The sequence below is a fragment of the Coptis chinensis genome, chromosome 8, assembly GCF_015680905.1.
Source record: "Coptis chinensis isolate HL-2020 chromosome 8, ASM1568090v1, whole genome shotgun sequence".
Lineage (NCBI taxonomy): Eukaryota > Viridiplantae > Streptophyta > Magnoliopsida > Ranunculales > Ranunculaceae > Coptis > Coptis chinensis.
The window spans coordinates 13578959-13598502 of record NC_141463.1 but is presented as its reverse complement, the minus strand read 5'-3'; the positions used below and the strand labels follow the sequence as shown (position 1 = coordinate 13598502).

Below are 19544 nucleotides of genomic sequence, written 5' to 3'. Positions count from 1 at the left end.
ATTCAGCCCTCATTAGCCCGACCCTAACCAAGCCCTAGTTATAGTTTCACACTTTCACTATAAATACACATACTATAATTGTCCAACTCTTTGTTAAATATTTTCAATTAAAATAGTATTGTCCTTTATAATTTATCACTTACACCCAAGGGTACTTCAAATATCTTGTCGTATATAACAAAAACTTGTCAATCTAGCAACCATGAAAAACAATGAGCACTAGCCTAAACTGGTATAGTAAAAAGAAGAAAATATATACGTGTGGCCTTAAAACCTTTAAAGAGAGCTTAGGGTAGGGTAAGGGCTTGAGATTTAGACTTATGACCTGGCCCGACCCGACCTTATGCTGATTTTAGGGTCGGGCCGACCCGACCTTTATATCTGAAGGGCTTTAAATGTTTAGGGCCGGGCTTGCCCACCCCTAGTCCACAAGTCTACAACAATTCAACAAATTGTTAACTTCCTATAATGTTATAAGTCTATATAACCATATTATCATGTGAAGAAAACTATAAAAGATTAACATTGAAAGTAAAAATTACCTTGTTTTTTTTTTTTTTTTTTTTTTTTTAGAAATTTTATTGATAATGATAACAAGTCTTTTATGAATTTATTTTTTGTTTTTTGTTTTTTTTTGGTTGTCTCATTAACCCATCAAACATTCAAAGACACATTTGTCCCTCTTTAATGGTGTTGGATTTTGTAAGGGCAAAAAGAGAATAAAAAAAACTTTGAGTTTATTGGAATGTTTTTTATTAGTCTTTTTTTTTCATACTATTTTTTTGTTGATTATATTCTCACTATACTATATAAAAATTTTGGAGGTGCGGCAGTGGAAGTTTGCTAAAATAATTGGGGGTGCGAGTCCTTATAGTTTGAGGATTTTTCTATACAATTAGTTATCTACATGGTAGTGGAGCTTTTCTAATCTCAAGGAGTGCGACCGCCCCCCCTGACCCCTGTATCCATCTATGCCAACACTGATTTGGGTCCATGATGTTCAATTGCATCAAATATGCATTGCTATAGCACTAAGAATGAATTTTTTTGGAAATTTTATATGATTATGCAAAATGGAGTTTCAGTTGAGAGTTCAGAAATTAAAAGGATTTTTTTTTTGCATTTGAACAAAATTTGAACGATTAGAAACAGAGCCATTTTTATGCACTACCAATTTTGTGAACCGTGAGAATTCCCACCTTAACTATATTTGATGGGAATTCAAATTCTAGTGCATGGGAATTCAAATTCTAGTGCATCTATATTTGATGGGAATTCGAATTCTAGTGCATGTTTGGATGCTTATAACTGCTGAGACTCAGAATTTTAGCTAGAAATGAACTCCCATTTTGATAGGACCTAAAACCAATGTCAATTGGGAATTCTCATGGTTGTTATGATGGTTAATAAATAATATAGATAAACAAAGTGTTGTCACCTATGTCATTTGATTTTGATGACATGGGAATTCTCATGGTTGTTATGGCGTTGTCACCTATGTCATTTGATGACATGTTGTCACCTATGTCATTTGATGACATTTGATGACATGACACCAAACAACTGAATACAGCAGAAGTCTACAAAGTGTATGTATGCGCAGCAGTTAACTATATATGGAATGAAAGAAACAGTAGGAGATTTAGTAACGCTAGATGTCCACCTAATGTGTTGAGGGAGCGATTACCCAGAGATCTCAAATTCTATTTACAAGCCACACTGAATACAATCACTGATTCAGCTCTAACTAGAGCTCTTATTCAAAGATTGGGGCTGCAAGTTGAGATGAGACTAAAGGAAAATATTGAATGTATGTGGGTAATACCTGATCAGGATATTGTAAAGCTTAATACATATGGATCTATAACAGAGGACTCAGCCGGTATAGGTGGTGCAATCAAAGACCATGCAAGAGAAGTGTTGCTTGCATTCAATGGAAGCAACTCGGGTAAATGCATACTCACTCAGGAGCTATTGGCTATAAGAACTGGACTGGAAGGATGCATTATGAAAGGATTCAAGAAAGTGGTGGTGGCCTCATACTCTTTACATGCAGTCAAGTGCATTAACAAGATTGAAGCCCCCCCTTGGTACTGCCTCAATCTTGTTTTGAGCATTCAATGCTTGTGTCCTCTTTTTGAGATTATCTCTTTTATACATGTTTATAGGAGACAAATAGGCTTGCAGATCATCTAGCTACAGTAGGTAAGTGTTTAGAAGAGAATGTAGTGTATTTCGTACCTCCTCTTGATCTTCAAAGTGATATTATTAATTGTAAAAGAAGAGGCAGCCAATAGGTTGTACACTAGGTTGGTTTCTTGATACAGGTGAGGGTCTGCCTAACCCTAGCTTAACCTTCAAAAAAAAAAAAATGACACCAAACAACCTGTTTCTCACTTCAATTCAATTCTCATATAATTCCATTTCTTGTTTCCAAACGCACGCTAAAAAGAAAGAGAAGTACTGAACATTCAAACTGGAACTGAAATATTCCAAGTTCTTGCTAATATCACCAAATTCAATTCTCCTAAGACACTATTATCATAATATTGACCCTCCTTACTTGCCAGGAAGCCTGCCATAGGCGCCCAGGATCAGAATTTATTCCTACACCATCTGCGACGATCGATGTTTAGCATCAAAGGAAATTCTTTCAACTCTTCCGAGGTCGTCTCTGATACAATCAAACTGAGTCTCATCAACTTCTTGGAATGCCTCGTTGAGTTCTTTCAAGAAATTCATCATTCTAGAGCAATCATAATCTCCTGCATTCACTTGGTTCTCTACATAACGAGGTAATTCCCTGGACATTAAGCATATTCCTTCAAGATAATCTCCTATTTTAATATCAAGTCTCAGTTTCATCTCAACTTCTTCATGCATGAGGAGATTCTTTGTTTCTAACCAATGGAGAAATGCCAATGCCGATACAGTTTTTCGCCTTTCACTACTCCAAATATCATGATACTTGTAATAGTATTTAGGGAAGTCTTGATGGATTTTAGCTAAGCGACTGTAAAAATCTTTTAACTTATCCACACGATGCTTCGCTTTCTCCAAAACTTCTGGAGATATGAATCTTTCGCGGAGATAAGATTGCATAACCTCAACGGTTGAGTCAATCTCTTTAGACATCTTGAATCTTTACGCTTGAGATTCTTGAAATTCACACGGAACTCTTCAAACTGTTTTCTTAGTTTAGGAGAAAGAGAATCATCATTCTCTAACATTGAAATCGAAGACGAGAAAGAGCGAATGAGATTGTGTTTGATGTAAGAAGCTCTAATGGAGGCAAGCATAAGCAGTTTAGGGTTAGGGTTTAAGGAGTGGTAGAAAGCTAGGACTGTATTCATCTTGAGTGCGTGCCTTATTTCCTAGTTTCTTATCTTTCTCTTTATATAGTTTTGGACTTGACCTACCAACACAATGATAAAACCCTAGACTATTTGCCTTCAAAAAAATTGTAGGCCTAAAAAGAAAAGAAAAATGAGAATAGCTTTAGGTAATTCTCTTGTCTTGTTCACCCTCTCTCGCTCCTTAAACCCTAAACTGCTTATTTCTCCTGCTTCTTGTCTTTGCTTTAGAGCTTCTCCTACTTGCTCTTCTTGCATCAGACACTGTAAGGTTCGCTTCTTATCGTCTTCATCTTCATTAACAACCAACAACTCTGCTTCTTCTGATGCGGACAGTGACGACTATGATTCTTTTTATAGGCACGGCGGGGATTATCCTTCGTATATGAAGAAACTGCATAATGAGTACTACAGCGAATTTCAATACTCAAGATATGTCTACTACAAAAAACTTGATAGCCATATATATTGGCTGAACGGTACTATTCAGGACTTGCAATCTGAGATCTTCAATGAAAGCTTTCCCACTCAACAGGCTCAAGAGAAAGCTGAGTCTCATATTAAAATGATTCGAAGTGATTATGAAGGCATCGTTGAGTGGGGTAGTTGGCCTGAGTATAGAATAATCTATAGTGCTTGGAAAAGTCAGAGACTAAGGACTGTCTCCATGCTAGCCTACCTACATTGGTTAGACACAGGGAACCTGATTTCGAAAAAGGAAATTGAAAAAAATCTAGATGTTAATATGTTTAAGTTTGATATTCACGATTATCTTGAAGGAATATGCTTGATGTGTCTAAGCAATTGCCTTGTTATGTTGAGTGGCAAGTGAAAGCTGGGGATTTTGATTGCCCGAGAAAGGTGTTGAAGTTCTTAGAAAATGTTCGTGATTGGATACGGGATGTTACATGGGATAACATGAGGTTTGAAGAACTTGAAAGCCCTGTTCTATGGAAGAAGTTTGAAGCAGTGGGAGATGATGTAAGAAGAGTTGAAGAAATCTGCTTCGATGTTGAAGTCCTTTTACATAAGAACAAGGTTAATGGAACTGCAGATGACAAGCTTAAATATAATAGTGAAAATGATGACTCTGCTTCTCTTTCTTCTCATATGAAAAAGCAGTTTAAATTGTATCATCTCAAGTATGTCGAGCATGCACGGTTACCCAACAATCAGATTTTAGATATGATTGAAGAAATAAAAAAAGAGATCTTCTTCCACGGTTTTTGTCCTGTGCCAGAGCTTTTCGAGATAGCCAAGTCTGCTATTGATGTTTTGAAGCGATCTTGTGGTAATAGAGCTAAACAATGCAGAGATTTCTCTAGACAACAATATTACAAGCTTTATTATGGTGAGAAGGATGAATACTTGGAGCATGGTTTTGAAAGTACTTTGGGAAATTATGCGAAAGGTGCAGTATCAATAGTTGCCTTTGTGCATTGGTTGGAAACAGGGAATCTGATTTTGATTAAGGAACTTGAAGAAAAATTTGGATTAACCTCTTCAAAAAACCTTGGTATTGAGATAGAAGATTATCTTATAGGAATATGCATGATGTGTAGTGAATTGCCTGGTTATGCAGTGCACCAAGTGGTTGCTGGGGATTATGGTTGCCCAAGTAAGGTGTTGAAGTTCATAAAAGAGATACATGCTTTAGTCCGGATGGTTGATTCTCAAGATGATTGTTTGCGTAAGAAGTTTGATGGAGTGGTCTGATAAAAAAATCTGCAAGGATGCTGAAATCTTTTTACCCAAGGAGTAGAAGCAAATGTCCAGTAACCAGAAATTTGTCTTTTTAAAAACCCTTTAAATTGGTTTTTATCAGGCTTGTTATTGAAATTTGTCTTTTTTTAAACCCTGTTTAACTCAGGCAGATTGTATAGAAATTCTGTTTAACTTAGGGGATTGTAGTACAACACTACACCCACACGCCGTCAGCAAGACCTTCTAAACGGGAGTTAGGGAGCACTTCTTAACGCTATATTCTTTATTGACGTGAACAAACTGTTTTGAACACACTCTCGAGAACAAACTGACGTGGCAAGCAGAGAGACCTTGATTGCAGTACTTCTTGGAACAATACACACGCACCCCTGCCTGATGAGTGCCACATCAGTTTGTTCAAGAGGGTTTGTTCAAAAGAGCTTGTTCATATAGAATTTTGTTCTTTATTATATGTCAGATTACTTCACTGAGTGCGATCCTCGTGTCCTGAATGTTCTAATCCTGCATCCAAGGGGGAAAAACATAGTTGCATCCTGTCACACGTACTAGAGAATGATGTTAGTCTCCCTGTACACATGCAGAAATGTCAGACTTTCAATCTGACTTTGTAACCCCCATACAGCACGCATTGGGTTGAAGGATTTCCAATCTAGATTATTGCAAGATTCTGCCATTGTTTTTACTAATTTGGTGTGGTGCAGCTGCAATATGCACCTTCTCCTTTTTGATGATCTGGACCGCACTCCTCGAGTCATACCCACTTTAATTCTTCTGTATCCAATAATCCAAGGCTTAAAGCCTTCAATAAAGATGTAGTTCCTTCTAACGAGCCCTAAGTTCCAACTGCAGCAAGGACCTCTGTATCTACACCAACATAAGGAGCTCTAGGCGCTCTCCCACCGCCGACTACCGCCTAGCGTTTTTTAGAACACTGTTAGGGTGAGTGTCCTGGACCATATCATTGATCCCTATCCTTCATATCATCTCCTCACATTAGTGTTTCAAACTTTCAATAACTTTCTTGATTTGGCATTGCAAGCTCTTTGTCACGTCCTGTTTCATCCCTTCAATCAATTCAACTGCTTTTCTTTCTTGATTCATTCTGGAATCCCTTAATTGTTCCTTTCCATACAAACCCAGTAGACAGTAGCATCCTAAATAACCTTGAATATGTAGCTGACCTGGTCTTCGGTCTTAGAAACATGGCCTGATTGTCCCCTTCCATTTGTGGGAAATACTTCAAGAAGTTATGCATATAAATCTTTGACGTCTTTCAGTGCCCAACCACGACAAAATTCAGTTCACACATTTATCGTGTACGACCATATTCTCCTTGCTGAATCAAATCTTTAGGTGGATGTTTGGAAGAGCGTATTGTGTATTTTGTGCCTCCTCTCGATCTTGAAAGTGATACCATTGTAAAAGAGGAGGCAGCTAATAGGATGTACACAAGGTTTTCTTAATAAAACAGGTGAGGGTCCTGTCAACCCTAGCTTAATCTTTTGAAAAAAAAAACTTTCCTAGCTAATACTACAACATTAACCTGCCTTGAGCTACCACAAAATGCCTTAAGGACCTCTTCTGTGATTTTATATTTAGATTTAAAAAAGCATGTAAAGATATACTTATGAACCGCAGCCCTAGTTTATCTTGAGCCCCCCTGCATAACTTTAGGAACCCTATTAGTAATCCATCCTAACAGTAATACAAAACATAATGATAAAGAAGATGAGGTTTTGTGGTTGCATTTAACTCCTTATTGACCATGCCTTGGGAGCTTCTCAACGGATGGAAATGATACTTTAAGGACTGTCAGTCAGTTGTATTAACTCACATGGGGAGGGAAGCGAGTCTGGAGGTTGAAGGAAGACAGTTCCCAGAGATGGAAGACCTCAGCCATATTGGACTAAAATAAAATATCTTAACATTGAAAAAACTCAAAATTCCTTTTGAACCACACATCTCATCCTAACAAATAGGAAATTTTCTTAGCAAATTTTTTTATTTAGACATTCAAAACCACATAAGAATTATTCCCTACCGAAAAGGTGTCCTGAAGAGGAAATCTGATAAAAATTAATAATTTGTACTGTAATTCCTTCTAGAAGAAGGATAGGGAGGTGATGATATGGTATCTAGAAGGAAGTCAATGAATTATGGAGGTGGAGTATGTTGGCACCTGTGTTTTAGATTGTGTACTGTGCAAATACTTAAGTAAGTCGATGATGATAGTCAAGAGTCAAGAGTTCATGGTTAAGTCTTTGAATTTAAGGTACATATTGGTGACGGTTTGAACCAAGTACAAATACGGAGCAATGCTCCTGACTTAAGTCCTAATAGAATACAAGACCCCTGTTCTAGAATGGGTGGCAGTTTTGTTCCCTCCATTGGATTTGCTTGCGACAAGTTTGAAATTACACATTAAAGCCTACCAATCTTCCATTGCTCTCAACAAAATCAAATATAACATGCAATCACTGCAAAATAAAAACTATGTAACTCAAAAGAAAATGTCGAACTTCTATATCATCAAACAAAATTCTTAACAAAACACTTAATCTAGACCTTCAGAAAGAAGAATTGGGCGGAGCTTATGCTTCAACGGCATCTGCATCTGCATCTACACCATCCTTGGACTTCTGGTTGCCAGCTTCCACTGCATCAAACTTCTTTTTTCGCAAAACAATTTCGACATGAAAGCAAATTTCTTCAACTTTTTTTACATCATCTCCCACTCCATCAAATGTTTTCAGTAAAATATAATCTGCAGGATCTTCTAGACAATCACATTTAAGCTCCTGGATTAATTTCTGGATTTTTGTTAAAAACTTCAACACCTTTCTAGGGCAGTCATAATCCCCGGTCATCACTTGGTAGTTTACATAACTAGGCAGTTCACTAGACATCAAGCACAATCCTTCCAGATAATCTTGAATATGAAATTGAATTCCAAATTTGCTTGGCCGTTCAAGTTTTTTATCAATTTCCTTTATCGAAATCAGATGGCCTGTTTCCAACCAATGTAGAAATGCTAGTATGGAGACTGTCGTTAGTCTGTCACTTTTCCATTCACCATAAATATAATCGTGCAATACTCGTAATGATATCTATAACAATCGAAATTCTCATACCTGAAAGCAATGCGTTCAATATGATGCTTAGCGAAAGCTAGAACATCTGGCACGGGGCAAAGTACATGAACAAAGAGACCCGACTTCGCCTCCACAATGGCATCATGCAGCCACTCCCGACTCCTGTCAAGTTTTTTGGTGAAGTGCCTAGAGTTGGAAAAGTCGGAATAGTAGTCATCTGCTGTATCAGATGACGAGGAAGATGTAGAACAGAAGAAGCGAGACATATAGTCGTTTCGGACGTTGGAAGAATACTGTATCTCCAATTATTATAACCTAAAGGATTACTAATATATTTTCCTTACTCTTCTCTCCTTTTTTCTTTTTCCCCTCTCCTCCTCTCTTTCTCTCTCTCTTCTTAGTCTTTATATCTTCTCTCATTTCTAACCGCTCTCTCGTTCGTCCATCCATCCAATCCCCCTATCTCGATCTTTCAACATTCACAGCAGTTCTCGTCAGTATTCTCGCCAACCCCTGTCCCTTTAGTATCCCCTATCTGCCTATAGTCCACCTGTCCCTCAACATTCACAGCAGTTCTCGGCAGTTATGGTTCCACGCGTTGTACCCTGTCTTCTCTTCACTATCTTGTATACGGGCCATTCGCCACCAATGATATCCCATGTCACGAATATGACCCCTACAAAGACCAAGGAGAAGAGAAAATAGTAGCTTTTTATTAGGGTTAGGATTTAAGCAGCGTGAAGAAGCAATTTCTAAACATATTTATAAGGAAAATAAATACTTAAATTTTGCTGGGCCGTAGAGTCCGAAACTAAAAAAAAAAAAAAAAAGACTCGGTGAGTCGGTGACAGGAAAGAGGAGCAAAGCATATAAGCATGAAAATGAACTCTCGCTCCTTAAACCCTAACCCTAAGAATCCACCTATTTCCCTGTCTTCTCATTCCTTCTTTGCTTCAATGTCGACTTCAACATCCAAGGACAATAATGATGGCTCGGCTTCTCATGCTTCATGTTTGAAGAAGTCGTCCGAAGTCTACTGCCTAAAGTCAAAGTACATATACTCGCCAACTATGTTGAAGTATAGGATTCAATGCATGAAATCAGATCTCTTCCTTCATGGATTTTGTCCCGTTGGAGATGTTTCCAAGGGAGAATTTGATTATTTAAAGGAACTGTATGGTGAATTAGCTCGATATTGTAATAGCTTGTCTCCTCAAAATTATTACGAATTTCACCTGAATGGAGAAGTCAAACACAAGATACCGTCTCAATTCTTGCATTTTTTCATTGGTTAAGAACGGGGAATCTGATTTCGAAGATGGGACTAGAAGAAAAACTAGGATTAGACTCCTACGAAAATTCTTGTATTGAGATGGAAGATTATCTTGTTGGACTATGCATGATGTCCAATCAACTGCCAGGTTATGTAGTGCACCAAGTGCTTCATGGAGATTATGATTGCCCAAGAGAGGTGCTGAAGTTACTAAAGGATATTCGTGCTCTAATTCAGATGCTTAATCCTCGGGATATATCTTTATGCAAAAAGTTCAATGGAGTCGAGGATGACTTTAGAAAAGTTGAAAAGCTTCTCTTTGATGTTGAGGCCTGGCAGATGCCTAAGAAGCAGAAGATTTAGTGCCCTCTTCTTGAAGGGCTTCAACTATGCTTAATTCTAATGAACTTGCTTTCTATCAAAGATAGAATGTTTTCATCAAGGATCTATTTTCTACTTTATGAATTTAATTTTACTAGCTAACAAAATGTTCTTCCAATTGTTATTTTGCGGTGACTGTCCATCCCTTCAGTTCGTTTTAGTATATAAATGAATAATCTTTTCTTATAAATGTCATTTTTTTTTCCAGTGCAAGATTGTGTGAATGTAAGTATACAACATATATGAGTTGTTGATAAACGGTTCGTCAATCTTCATATCTTCTTTTCAACGATATTATGAACTATGTGTACTCCCCACTTTATATTATAAGTATTAGTTAAATCTGCAATTTCTAGTTACTGATTTTTTACATTGGTGACTTTTGGGTTGTTGAGAACAGCTATGTTGCATGAACGTATTAAGGCCAATTGATATGGTGACATTGCATGAAGAAGCAATCTGATAAAAATCAATAATTTACAATTCCTTCAAGATAGCCGAGCTATTCGGGTTTGGTTCAGGCTCGGCTCATTTAAGCTCAGCTCGGACTCGTTCATATAATAAAGGAGTTGAGCCGAGCTTAGTGAAACTCGGCTCGATTAGCTCGAATTCCACCCCTAGTTCTTCCCTGTGTTGATCTATTCATCATTCAAGTTCCAAAAATTAAAGTTAACTTCTCTCCATCATATTTGATTGATAAAAAATTCGATATTACAAATTAAAGCCTACCTATCTTCCGAAACAAAAATTGAGGAGCTATGCACCTGACTTCGTGACAAGTCCTAAGTGACTTTAAGTCCCCTGTTATACTCTGTTCTTCACTGATGAAGCTTAAGTTCTCTCCATAATATATTTTTTGACGCAAGTTTGATTTTTTTTAGCGTAGTTCTCATGATCCTTTTTTTTGTACGTCGCTCGCTCTCTACGTATCCAAATAATCTGTTGCTACATTCCAGCTAGCCATAACCAATGGACAGTGGGCACATAGTTTTTTTTCTGGCATATCCAATCATTTTACGTACTCCAATATTTTTCTACATACTCCACAGTCCACACCAATCTCTGACTAGTCAACATGCAGAGAAAATCTTTTGCGTTACTTTCCGTTTTTGTCCTTCAAACTTCTAAAAGTATAAATACAAAGACAAGGTTAACATCGTCATCCTCTCTTTCAGACATACACCCTAACAAAACTGAACCAGAGATCTTTTTCTTTCTCTCTACTCCTTTCAATCCAAGCAACTCAATTTAAGTGGTACCTATTTATTTTTCTGAATTGTGATATAATTTGTTACATATAATAATTGTTATAAAAGGGGCTTGTTATTTATGTTTTATATGTAGGTTTTTACAATTTTTGTAGATAATAAAACTTTGTCTCACTACCCTGTCCTGTAGATACCATAAATTTATTACAAGCTCTCAAAAATAAAGATTCTCCATGGCTGCATCACAAGAGAATAGCTCACTATTCCCAATCTTCGTTTTGACGATAATGGCACTGCCACTAGTGCCTTACACACTACTCAACTTCTATCGTGCCGTCTTTAGGAAGACAAAAAGCATCCATTGTCAGTGTTCTGTATGCTCATGCTCTGGGAAGTACCGTAAATCTATATTTAAAAGAGTAAGTTTCTCTTTGCTACTGTAACACGGCGTTTTTCTGATTTTATCGTTTTAATTTTATTCGCTCGTCTTACTATTGCAGATCTCAAACTTCTCAACTTGTAGTAATATGACCCTTGTGCTGCTGTGGGTCATCATGGGAGTTTTGGTTTATTACGTTAAACATATAAGTCAGGAGGTATTTTCGTCTTCAACTCTATGTTGGATCTCTATTTGTACCTAGACTGTACAGAGCATTGGGATCATCTAAGAATGACTGTGTTTCCATTGAAAGCTTCATTATATAGAGAGAAATATCTGGATTTGTAATCAGTGTCACTGTCTTCCTGTTAAAACCAACTGTCTGATTGCCCCAGCAGCATAGAATTTAATATGACGTCTTCAAGATAAAAACTCTTGAAATTTCTGCCAAATTGCCAATAGCTTTTTTATTCTTTTTCTGTCAGCTGTTAAACATACCAATTGTGTGCTTAAGCTGTCTGTTGACTGCCATTGTTATTTCATAGCAGTATATAGTAATCAAAATTCCTTTTGGTTAGGACCGTGAAATCAAATCCATAAAATGCCTATAACGTACATGTTTTGATACTTCTATTCATTGCACCACACTATTTCTTCAGGAGCAACCGTTTGAGCCATTTAAGATCCTTGGGTTAGAGCCTGGAGCTTCAGATCCAGAAATAAAGAAGGCTTATAGAAGGTTGTCTATTCAGTATCATCCTGATAAAAATCCTGATCCAGGTTGTTCTTGTTCTATGTTTAATTTCATGCTCCTTATAATTGAAAAGAACTGGACTTGTAGTGCGGAATGATCTGTGCTTACTGTTTGTTGTATCCAACTATCCATTTCAGAGGCCAACAAATTCTTTGTGGATTTTATATCTAAGGCTTACCAAGCACTGACAGATCCTACATCACGCGAGAATTTTGAGAAGTATGGCCATCCAGATGGCAGGCAGGTACTTCAACTTGCTCTAGTACTGGAGAAAGTTTAGGTTCTGTGTTCATTATGTAGCCAGACTGTGATTTTCGGAGTTTTTTTAGAGTTTTTTCAGATTGAATCTACATGGATCTTAGTAAAGGTTTCATAATTCTTAAACATTATAAACATCCAACTTAATACCAATTGGCGATAAGTGGAGAGGCCCATGAACATTTAATACTATAGTTTTGCAAGGCTTCACAAATCCCATGTGGGACCACAACAAATATCTCAACAGTAAATGCTAGTGTTATTTCTCATGTATGTAGGGGTTTCAAATGGGAATAGCTCTCCCTCAATTCCTGCTAAATATTGATGGCGCATCTGGTGGAATACTTCTTCTTGGGATAGTTGGAGTTTGTATTCTTTTGCCCTTGGTTATGGCTGTTATCTATCTCTCAAGGTCATCAAAGTTTACTGGAAACTATGTCATGCATCAAACATTGTCTACATACTATTACTTCATGAAGCCTTCTTTAGCTCCAAGGTATGGTTCTTCTTACAAACTCTTTTTCTTTTAATTTTAAATTTAACCAGCTTAACAATTAAATGGTTTGTTCCGTTTGAAATTCAAGTTGTACAACTTGTCTGTGTATGTCGAACTGAGTGTTGGAGGCGCATGGAGTGATTGTTAGAGCTTGTTTGGAACTAAATTTATACACATAAATTGCCACTTGCAGACTTGCTAAGCTGGCAAATTGAATGAGAAATTTTCTTGGATGTGCTTGTTATTATGAACACTGCCACAATGAATTGTGTGAATTGCAAAAGGCATGTTGAGTGATGCAACAAAGAAACATGGGTGGGGAAAAACGCATGTGATGTTATTTACTGGTAGTATAAGATAAACGTGAGTAGAGTGCCAAAGACACGAAGTTGTTGGTGATAGTTTGTTTGGATTTGATTAATTGTATGGGAGTGCCACTAGGCATGTGCAAGTAGTACATGCAGTAAGGTTTGGTTTTCCGTCCAAAAAATCAGGCAGAGCTAAAATGAATCCTCTCCTCTATAAGGGTTTCTGTTGTATGATGAACGGAAAGCCAAAGAAGTCACTCATCTTTTTTCGTCACTTGATTAGTCTGGGATAGAGTTTAGTTTCTTGTTTATGGTTTAGATAGCATAGTGGCCATAAATTCAAACAGATGTGCCAAATAATCAATATGTGCCGGGAGTTTACAAAATTTTGTTGAATGTGTGGCAGATAAAGAACTATTTCAATCTTTCTCTTAATAGATGTAAGACTGTAAGTTGTTATACAATATTCTAAGTAAAATAAAGTTGTTGTTGGATCTTGTTAAGATAAATGTGATCGCATTATTATCGTAAACATGTACATCAGATATCTATAGAAAAAGGGATCGCATCATAAATGTTGTGACTATCCTGAGTTCTGTTTGGGTGATTCGTATGATTTACTATTGATTTGGGTATTTTATCCGCTTCACTCGTTTGTTTTCTAGGATGCCTCATCCTTCTTGTACTTCTTTCATTTATCCAGCATATAGCTCGGATAGTTTCCCGATCAAAAAAAATATGGACTTTCTGTTTTATGTATTATTGCATGCCTGAGTTAATCTCAGTTGTCTAGTGCCTCAAGGAATTATCACAAGTTCTACTATGTCATGACTATCATCATCATGAAAATATTTAGTTTTACTTGTGAAGTCACTGCTATGAATTTACTAATCCTTCTGTACTTGACTATTTGTGTAATGATACAGCAAAGTTATGGATGTCTTTGTTAAAGCTGCTGAGTTCATGGAAATTCCAGTTCGTAGGAGTGACACTGAATCCCTTCAGAAATTGTTCATGTTAGTCAGGAGTGAATTGAATCTTGACCTTAAGAACATTAAGCAAGAGCAAGCAAAGTTTTGGAAGCAACACCCAGCCATTGTTAAGGTAATCTTGTGTAGTATTTATTTACTTAAACTTTGTCTTTTTGGTTTTCCATCTTCACTTCTGTAATCCAGTCTGACTTTGGTACCTTTCTTCATTTTCAGACTGAATTACTTATTCAGGCCCAGTTAACTCATGAATTGGCAAACTTATCTCCAGCTTTGCAAGGTGATCTCAGATGTGTACTTGAATTGGCACCTCGTCTTCTTGATGAACTGATGAAGGTGTTTCAAAATGCCTTGCCCTTGTTTACATTTACTTTGACTGTTCTCTCTAGAATTAATGCCGAGTTTTCCATGTATTTGTTTCGTATAAATTCGTGGTCAAGCTTATAAGAATCATAAGTTCATACCAAAGTTGGTTAGGCATTTCAAAGTGTAGCTTTATTGCTATAAGACCAAGAATAATACCATCTATTCTTTGGAGAGTCTTACAGCGTAAACAAACTCTCTAGTTTTAGTTGGGATCCGAATTGTTGTTTGCTCGAGTTTTAGTGTAGCTTCGATATGGCCTACTCATTGGTCTAGAGTGTACATATAATTTAACCAACCTATACTCTTTAAAAAAATTGACTTCCCCTTTTTAAGGGTGGCAATGGAGGGGGTTCGGGTTTGGATGGTTGGTAAGGATATGCCTGGAATTACTTTAACAACCAAATTTGAAATTCATTGCTAGTGGGACTTTAGGAAACTGTATCTTACAAAACTGAGTTATTTTGAAATTGATCGGAGCCGAACTTGATTTTGGTTCTTATATTTTGATGGTATGTTGACCCCCACCTAAGAAATTTTTGAATATGGTCATTGCCTTTCTGCTTCTATGAATGCTGAGGAAAGTGAGAAATATGGGGTCTTGAAAGATGGGGAATATTATTGGCACTGTGTTATTCTCTTACTGAAATCGCTAGCCCATTTTTTGGTCCCAAATTGGTGAACATTAGCTTGTCCAAGGTGTTAGCCTCCGATATGGCCATAGAATTGTAATGTTGAGTCCCAACTGAAAGATAGAAATGGTGGTGATTTCTTGAGGATCTCCTCCCAATGTATGTGCAGTTACTGGTTTATTTCTATGGCTGAATTACTATCGAAATCATAAGCACATTGGAGGACTAACTATACGTACATTCAACTTGGCCCTATGCATAAAAAAATGCCTCATTTGGATTTCTTAAAATTCGATTCTGTATAAATGTAAAAACCTGATTAATAGTGTAAAATTAATATGAGCATGTATTAGAAGCTCGACAGCTAAGTTGACATCTTTAGAAGGCTGCATATGGTCTTATATTTTCTTGTGAATAATTTCAACACTACATGATAATGAAAGGTGAAAGAGGGGGTGGTGGGATCAGTTGACCTGCATATACAAGTAAAATATAAGGCATTAACAAAGAAAAAGTGAAATGAGATTCTGAGGCTGCTGACTGTTCTTGACAACCCACTCCTACCGCCGTTAGTGTCCCACTAACCGCCTTCCCCCATAATGAGAGGTGCGGTTTTCCTCGAAAGCTCCGTAATGAGTAGATGCCATGACTGTAACCCTGGTCTTGTAGGAACCTAGACGATGTGGGACTAAAATACTTTCACCCTGTGTGCTAGGGGCTTTTCCAACACAACTGTGTAGTATGACATCCTCTTCCGTAAGTAGCTTTCTTACCTAATTACCGGCCTGCAGGGCAGTACACCCTATTTATGGTTATGATTTGGACTGTATATTTAAAGCCAGAAGGAACATTTGTGTGGTTGCTTCTGTAATTGGTTCCAAATACTTGGCTTTGCTTTTTGCGTATAATGACCATGTTCAGATATTAACCACGAATACTTATTTTTCTTTCCTTTTATTTGTTTTTTTGTTTTTATAACAGATGGCAGTTGTACCGCGAACTCCTCAGGGGCATGGATGGCTGAGGCCTGCAATTGGGATTGTTGAGCTTTCTCAGAGTGTCATTCAGGTACTGTTTTGGAAGGACTAGTTACTACAGTTTCCTTTTGTACTAGATCAGGCAATTCATCCATATCTGCTTACTTCCTTGCTACAAAGTGGTCACAGAATGCAAATTTACTGCTTCATATTCCTACTCTCCGCAATAATTGGTTCTTCTGTTAACACAATACTTAAAATCAGCCTTTACTGATAAGAAATAGTGAAGGGGTGTGAGGGAAACTCATCACAACAGAAACAAAGAGGCAACAAAACTATGCAAAATTAAATGCAAGTTACACCGGATATCCCTGGTCCCCAATCTGCCATTACTATGTCCAAAGAATAGCCCCTCCTCTCAATTTCCATAGAAGTTCACAGCCATATGGTGGCCTTAGTGTTGCGTATTGTCAGATGCAGGGAAGAAGTTTCTTTGTACAGTTTGTTGCACATATACAATATACTTTATAGTGTTGAACCCTACTGTCATATAGCCGGTCTCTAACATTCTCTTGTGCAGGCTGTTCCTCTTAGTGCAAGAAAGGGATCTGGCGGATCAACCGAAGGCAGTGCACCATTTTTGCAGCTGCCACATTTTAGTGAAGTCATTTTGAAAAAGATTGCACGCAAGGTAAGTTCATCCAATTACATTTGGTATTCTACTTCAAGAGGAAGTTGTTATTGGCTGCGTAAAGAGTATCATCTGATAAGGTTGTTAGACCTACCAAAATCCTTGAATGGTTTTTCGAGGATGCAATCAACAGAGTCCATATAGGTGCCTGCTTTATAAGTCAGTAGACTATATCACAGGCCTGAGCTACTTGTACAACTACAAACTTGTCACAGTCATTTGTATCTGGCGTTTACCGCCTTGAATATTTGTACAACTGTACCTGCACATGGAAACATGTAAAAGCTGGCCAAAAAAGTATAAGCATGAAATTTCAGGCAAGAGCATCCCACTACATGTCCGTACTCCATACTATAATTGTTGATGCTATTGTTGATGCGGACATCAATAGGCCCAAGCCCAGATGCATAAAAGGCGTCCATCTTTTTAGTAGTCTTTTGTTTTTAGAATGCCATGTGGCATATTACTATTGGTTTATTGCTTTCTAGGATAGTTATAAATAAGGGGTCTGAGCTAGGGTTAAACAGTTGATGTTTAATTGTTTAGTAGTGATTTTCTTTCTCAGAGTCAATAAAAGAGACTTCTTTATTTTAGGGTTCTTAATTGTTTTTTATATAAGTTGTAGATTTCTTCTTCTTAATCGCTTCCACTCATAAATCTACATCAATTGTCATCTACTCTTCTCCATAGAGCTCAAGCGTCATAGGTGTCTAAGTCATGTTGAATGGTGGGATAGCACATTCAACAATCTGGTTTTAGTTTACACAGAAATCATTCTTTTTCTCCTTGATAGTAGTATACTACTATTGTTAGATCTTATTCTATTTTTTCAAGGTCCACTGGTCCACTGGTATTCTACTATTCTGTTTCTTTGTGCATCTAGGCGTGAATTTGGCATTTCCAACCCCCTCTTTAAGTATGAAAAAGATTTTGTTGAATTTTGAGATTTGGTCATGGGCATATTAAATTTGATAGATGTAGGCCCAGGAATTTGGTGTGCTGTGCCTGGAAGTGGCATCTGGGAAGTGACCTAATTATGGCACACAACTTGCACTTTAAGGAGCCTAGTGTGCTTGAGCGCCCCTCTTAACTATCTAGATCCCATATTCCTAGCTTCTATAATAATAATAATAAGTAGTACTAGTAGTAATAATAATAATAAGGGATAATAGTAATAATTATAATGATGATGGTAGAATTAATATAAGGGTCCTATTGATGGGTGATTGAGTTAATTGTCAGTCAATTAAACTGGAGTTGTAAGTACTTCTCTTGTTTAATATTATTTTTCCCCAATAAACAATTTAGTTGGATTTTTCTTTTCTTTCTCAAAAGAATCTAGAATCTTTTCTGGATAATGAACACACACACACACACGTATGCATATATTTATTGATTTGTGCTGATTATATAATCAAAAGTGACATGTTGAATCCTCAGTGCTCTTGCATCAACAATATCCTATCTTATGTTACTATCATGTGCAACATGTTCGTGCAGAAGGTGCGGACATTCCAAGATTTGCGGGACATGACCCTGGTGGAGCGTGCGGAGTTGCTGACTCAAACTGCTGGATTTACTGCTGCTGAAGTACAAGATGTAGAGGTTGTCCTAGAAATGATTCCTTCCATCACAGTCGAAATTTCTTGTGAAACAGAGGGCGAGGAGGGGATACAAGAAGGTGACATTGTCACAATGTATGCTTGGGTTACACTAAAACGTGGAAATGGCCTGATAGGCGCCCTTCCACATGCTCCCCACTTCCCATTTCACAAAGAAGAGAATTTTTGGCTGTTACTCGCAGATTCTGTCTCAAACGATCTGTGGATGTCCCAGAAGGTAAGCTTCATGGATGAGGCAACAGCTACGACAACTGCATCAAAGGCAATTGCAGAAGCAAAAGAAGGCTCCGGGGCAAGTGCAAAGGAGGTCAAAATTGCAGTTAGAGAAGCAATTGAGAAAGTAAAGAGCGGGTCAAGGCTTGTGATGGGCAAACTCCAGGCCCCAGCTGAAGGGAACTACAATCTTACATCCTACTGTTTGTGTGATTCGTGGATTGGTTGTGACAAAAAGACGAGCTTGAAGATAAAGGTTTTGAAGCGGAGCCGAGCAGGCACAAGAGGGGGTGTTGTCGCAGAGGAGGGAATGGCTGCTGCTGAAGGGATTGAGGAGGATGAGGAAGCTGAAGAAGAAGAAGGATATGACGATTACGAGAGTGAGTACAGTGATGACGGTGAGGATGTACCGGATACAAAGAAGAATGGGGCTGCAGTGAATGGTGTGGCACATAGAAAAGGTAGTGCCTCAAATTCTGAAGATTCAGGCTCTGATCAAGAGTGACACATGCATTTCTTCCTAGTCACTGATTTTTTTTTTTTCAGCATATTGAACCCTAGGTTCAACCTCAACAACATAGTCATATTAGATTCACATAGATTTTCTTTAACAAAATTAATTTTGTAGTTTTATACATGGGAAATGTTTTTACCAAGTAATCCAAAATGATACAAAAGATGCACAAATACAATTTTTCTGAAAATGTTCATCCTTGAAGTGTGTTTCACTTCTCGTTTTTACCAATTTAATCAATCTATTTGTCTTAATGTTTTATGTCCTTGTCTTGGATAATGTTGTGTCTAGCAATTAGAGCCTGTACGGCATGGTT

At 37.4% G+C, this 19544-nt stretch overlaps 3 protein-coding genes across 3 annotated transcripts; 2 read left to right on the top strand and 1 right to left on the bottom strand.

The window, feature by feature from the left end:
• Positions 1–2607: 2607 nt before the first annotated feature.
• On the bottom strand, positions 2608–3135 carry LOC147480064 (uncharacterized). Its single transcript, XM_086578553.1, has one exon. The coding sequence runs from the start codon at positions 3133–3135 to the stop codon at positions 2608–2610; it is 528 nt and encodes a 175-aa protein (XP_086434679.1).
• Positions 3136–9488: 6353 nt separating this feature from the next.
• LOC147480063 (uncharacterized) lies at positions 9489–9806 on the top strand. Its single transcript, XM_086578552.1, has one exon. The coding sequence runs from the start codon at positions 9489–9491 to the stop codon at positions 9804–9806; it is 318 nt and encodes a 105-aa protein (XP_086434678.1).
• A 1137-nt stretch (positions 9807–10943) lies between these two features.
• LOC147480062 (dnaJ protein ERDJ2-like) lies at positions 10944–19459 on the top strand. Its single transcript, XM_086576370.1, has 11 exons — positions 10944–11079; positions 11223–11451; positions 11533–11628; positions 12071–12191; positions 12303–12409; positions 12702–12919; positions 14154–14331; positions 14433–14552; positions 16193–16279; positions 16769–16879; positions 18380–19459. The coding sequence occupies exons 2-11, from the start codon at positions 11266–11268 to the stop codon at positions 19217–19219; spliced, it is 2064 nt and encodes a 687-aa protein (XP_086432496.1). The 5' UTR covers positions 10944–11079; positions 11223–11265; the 3' UTR covers positions 19220–19459.
• The last annotated feature ends 85 nt before the right edge of the window (positions 19460–19544 follow it).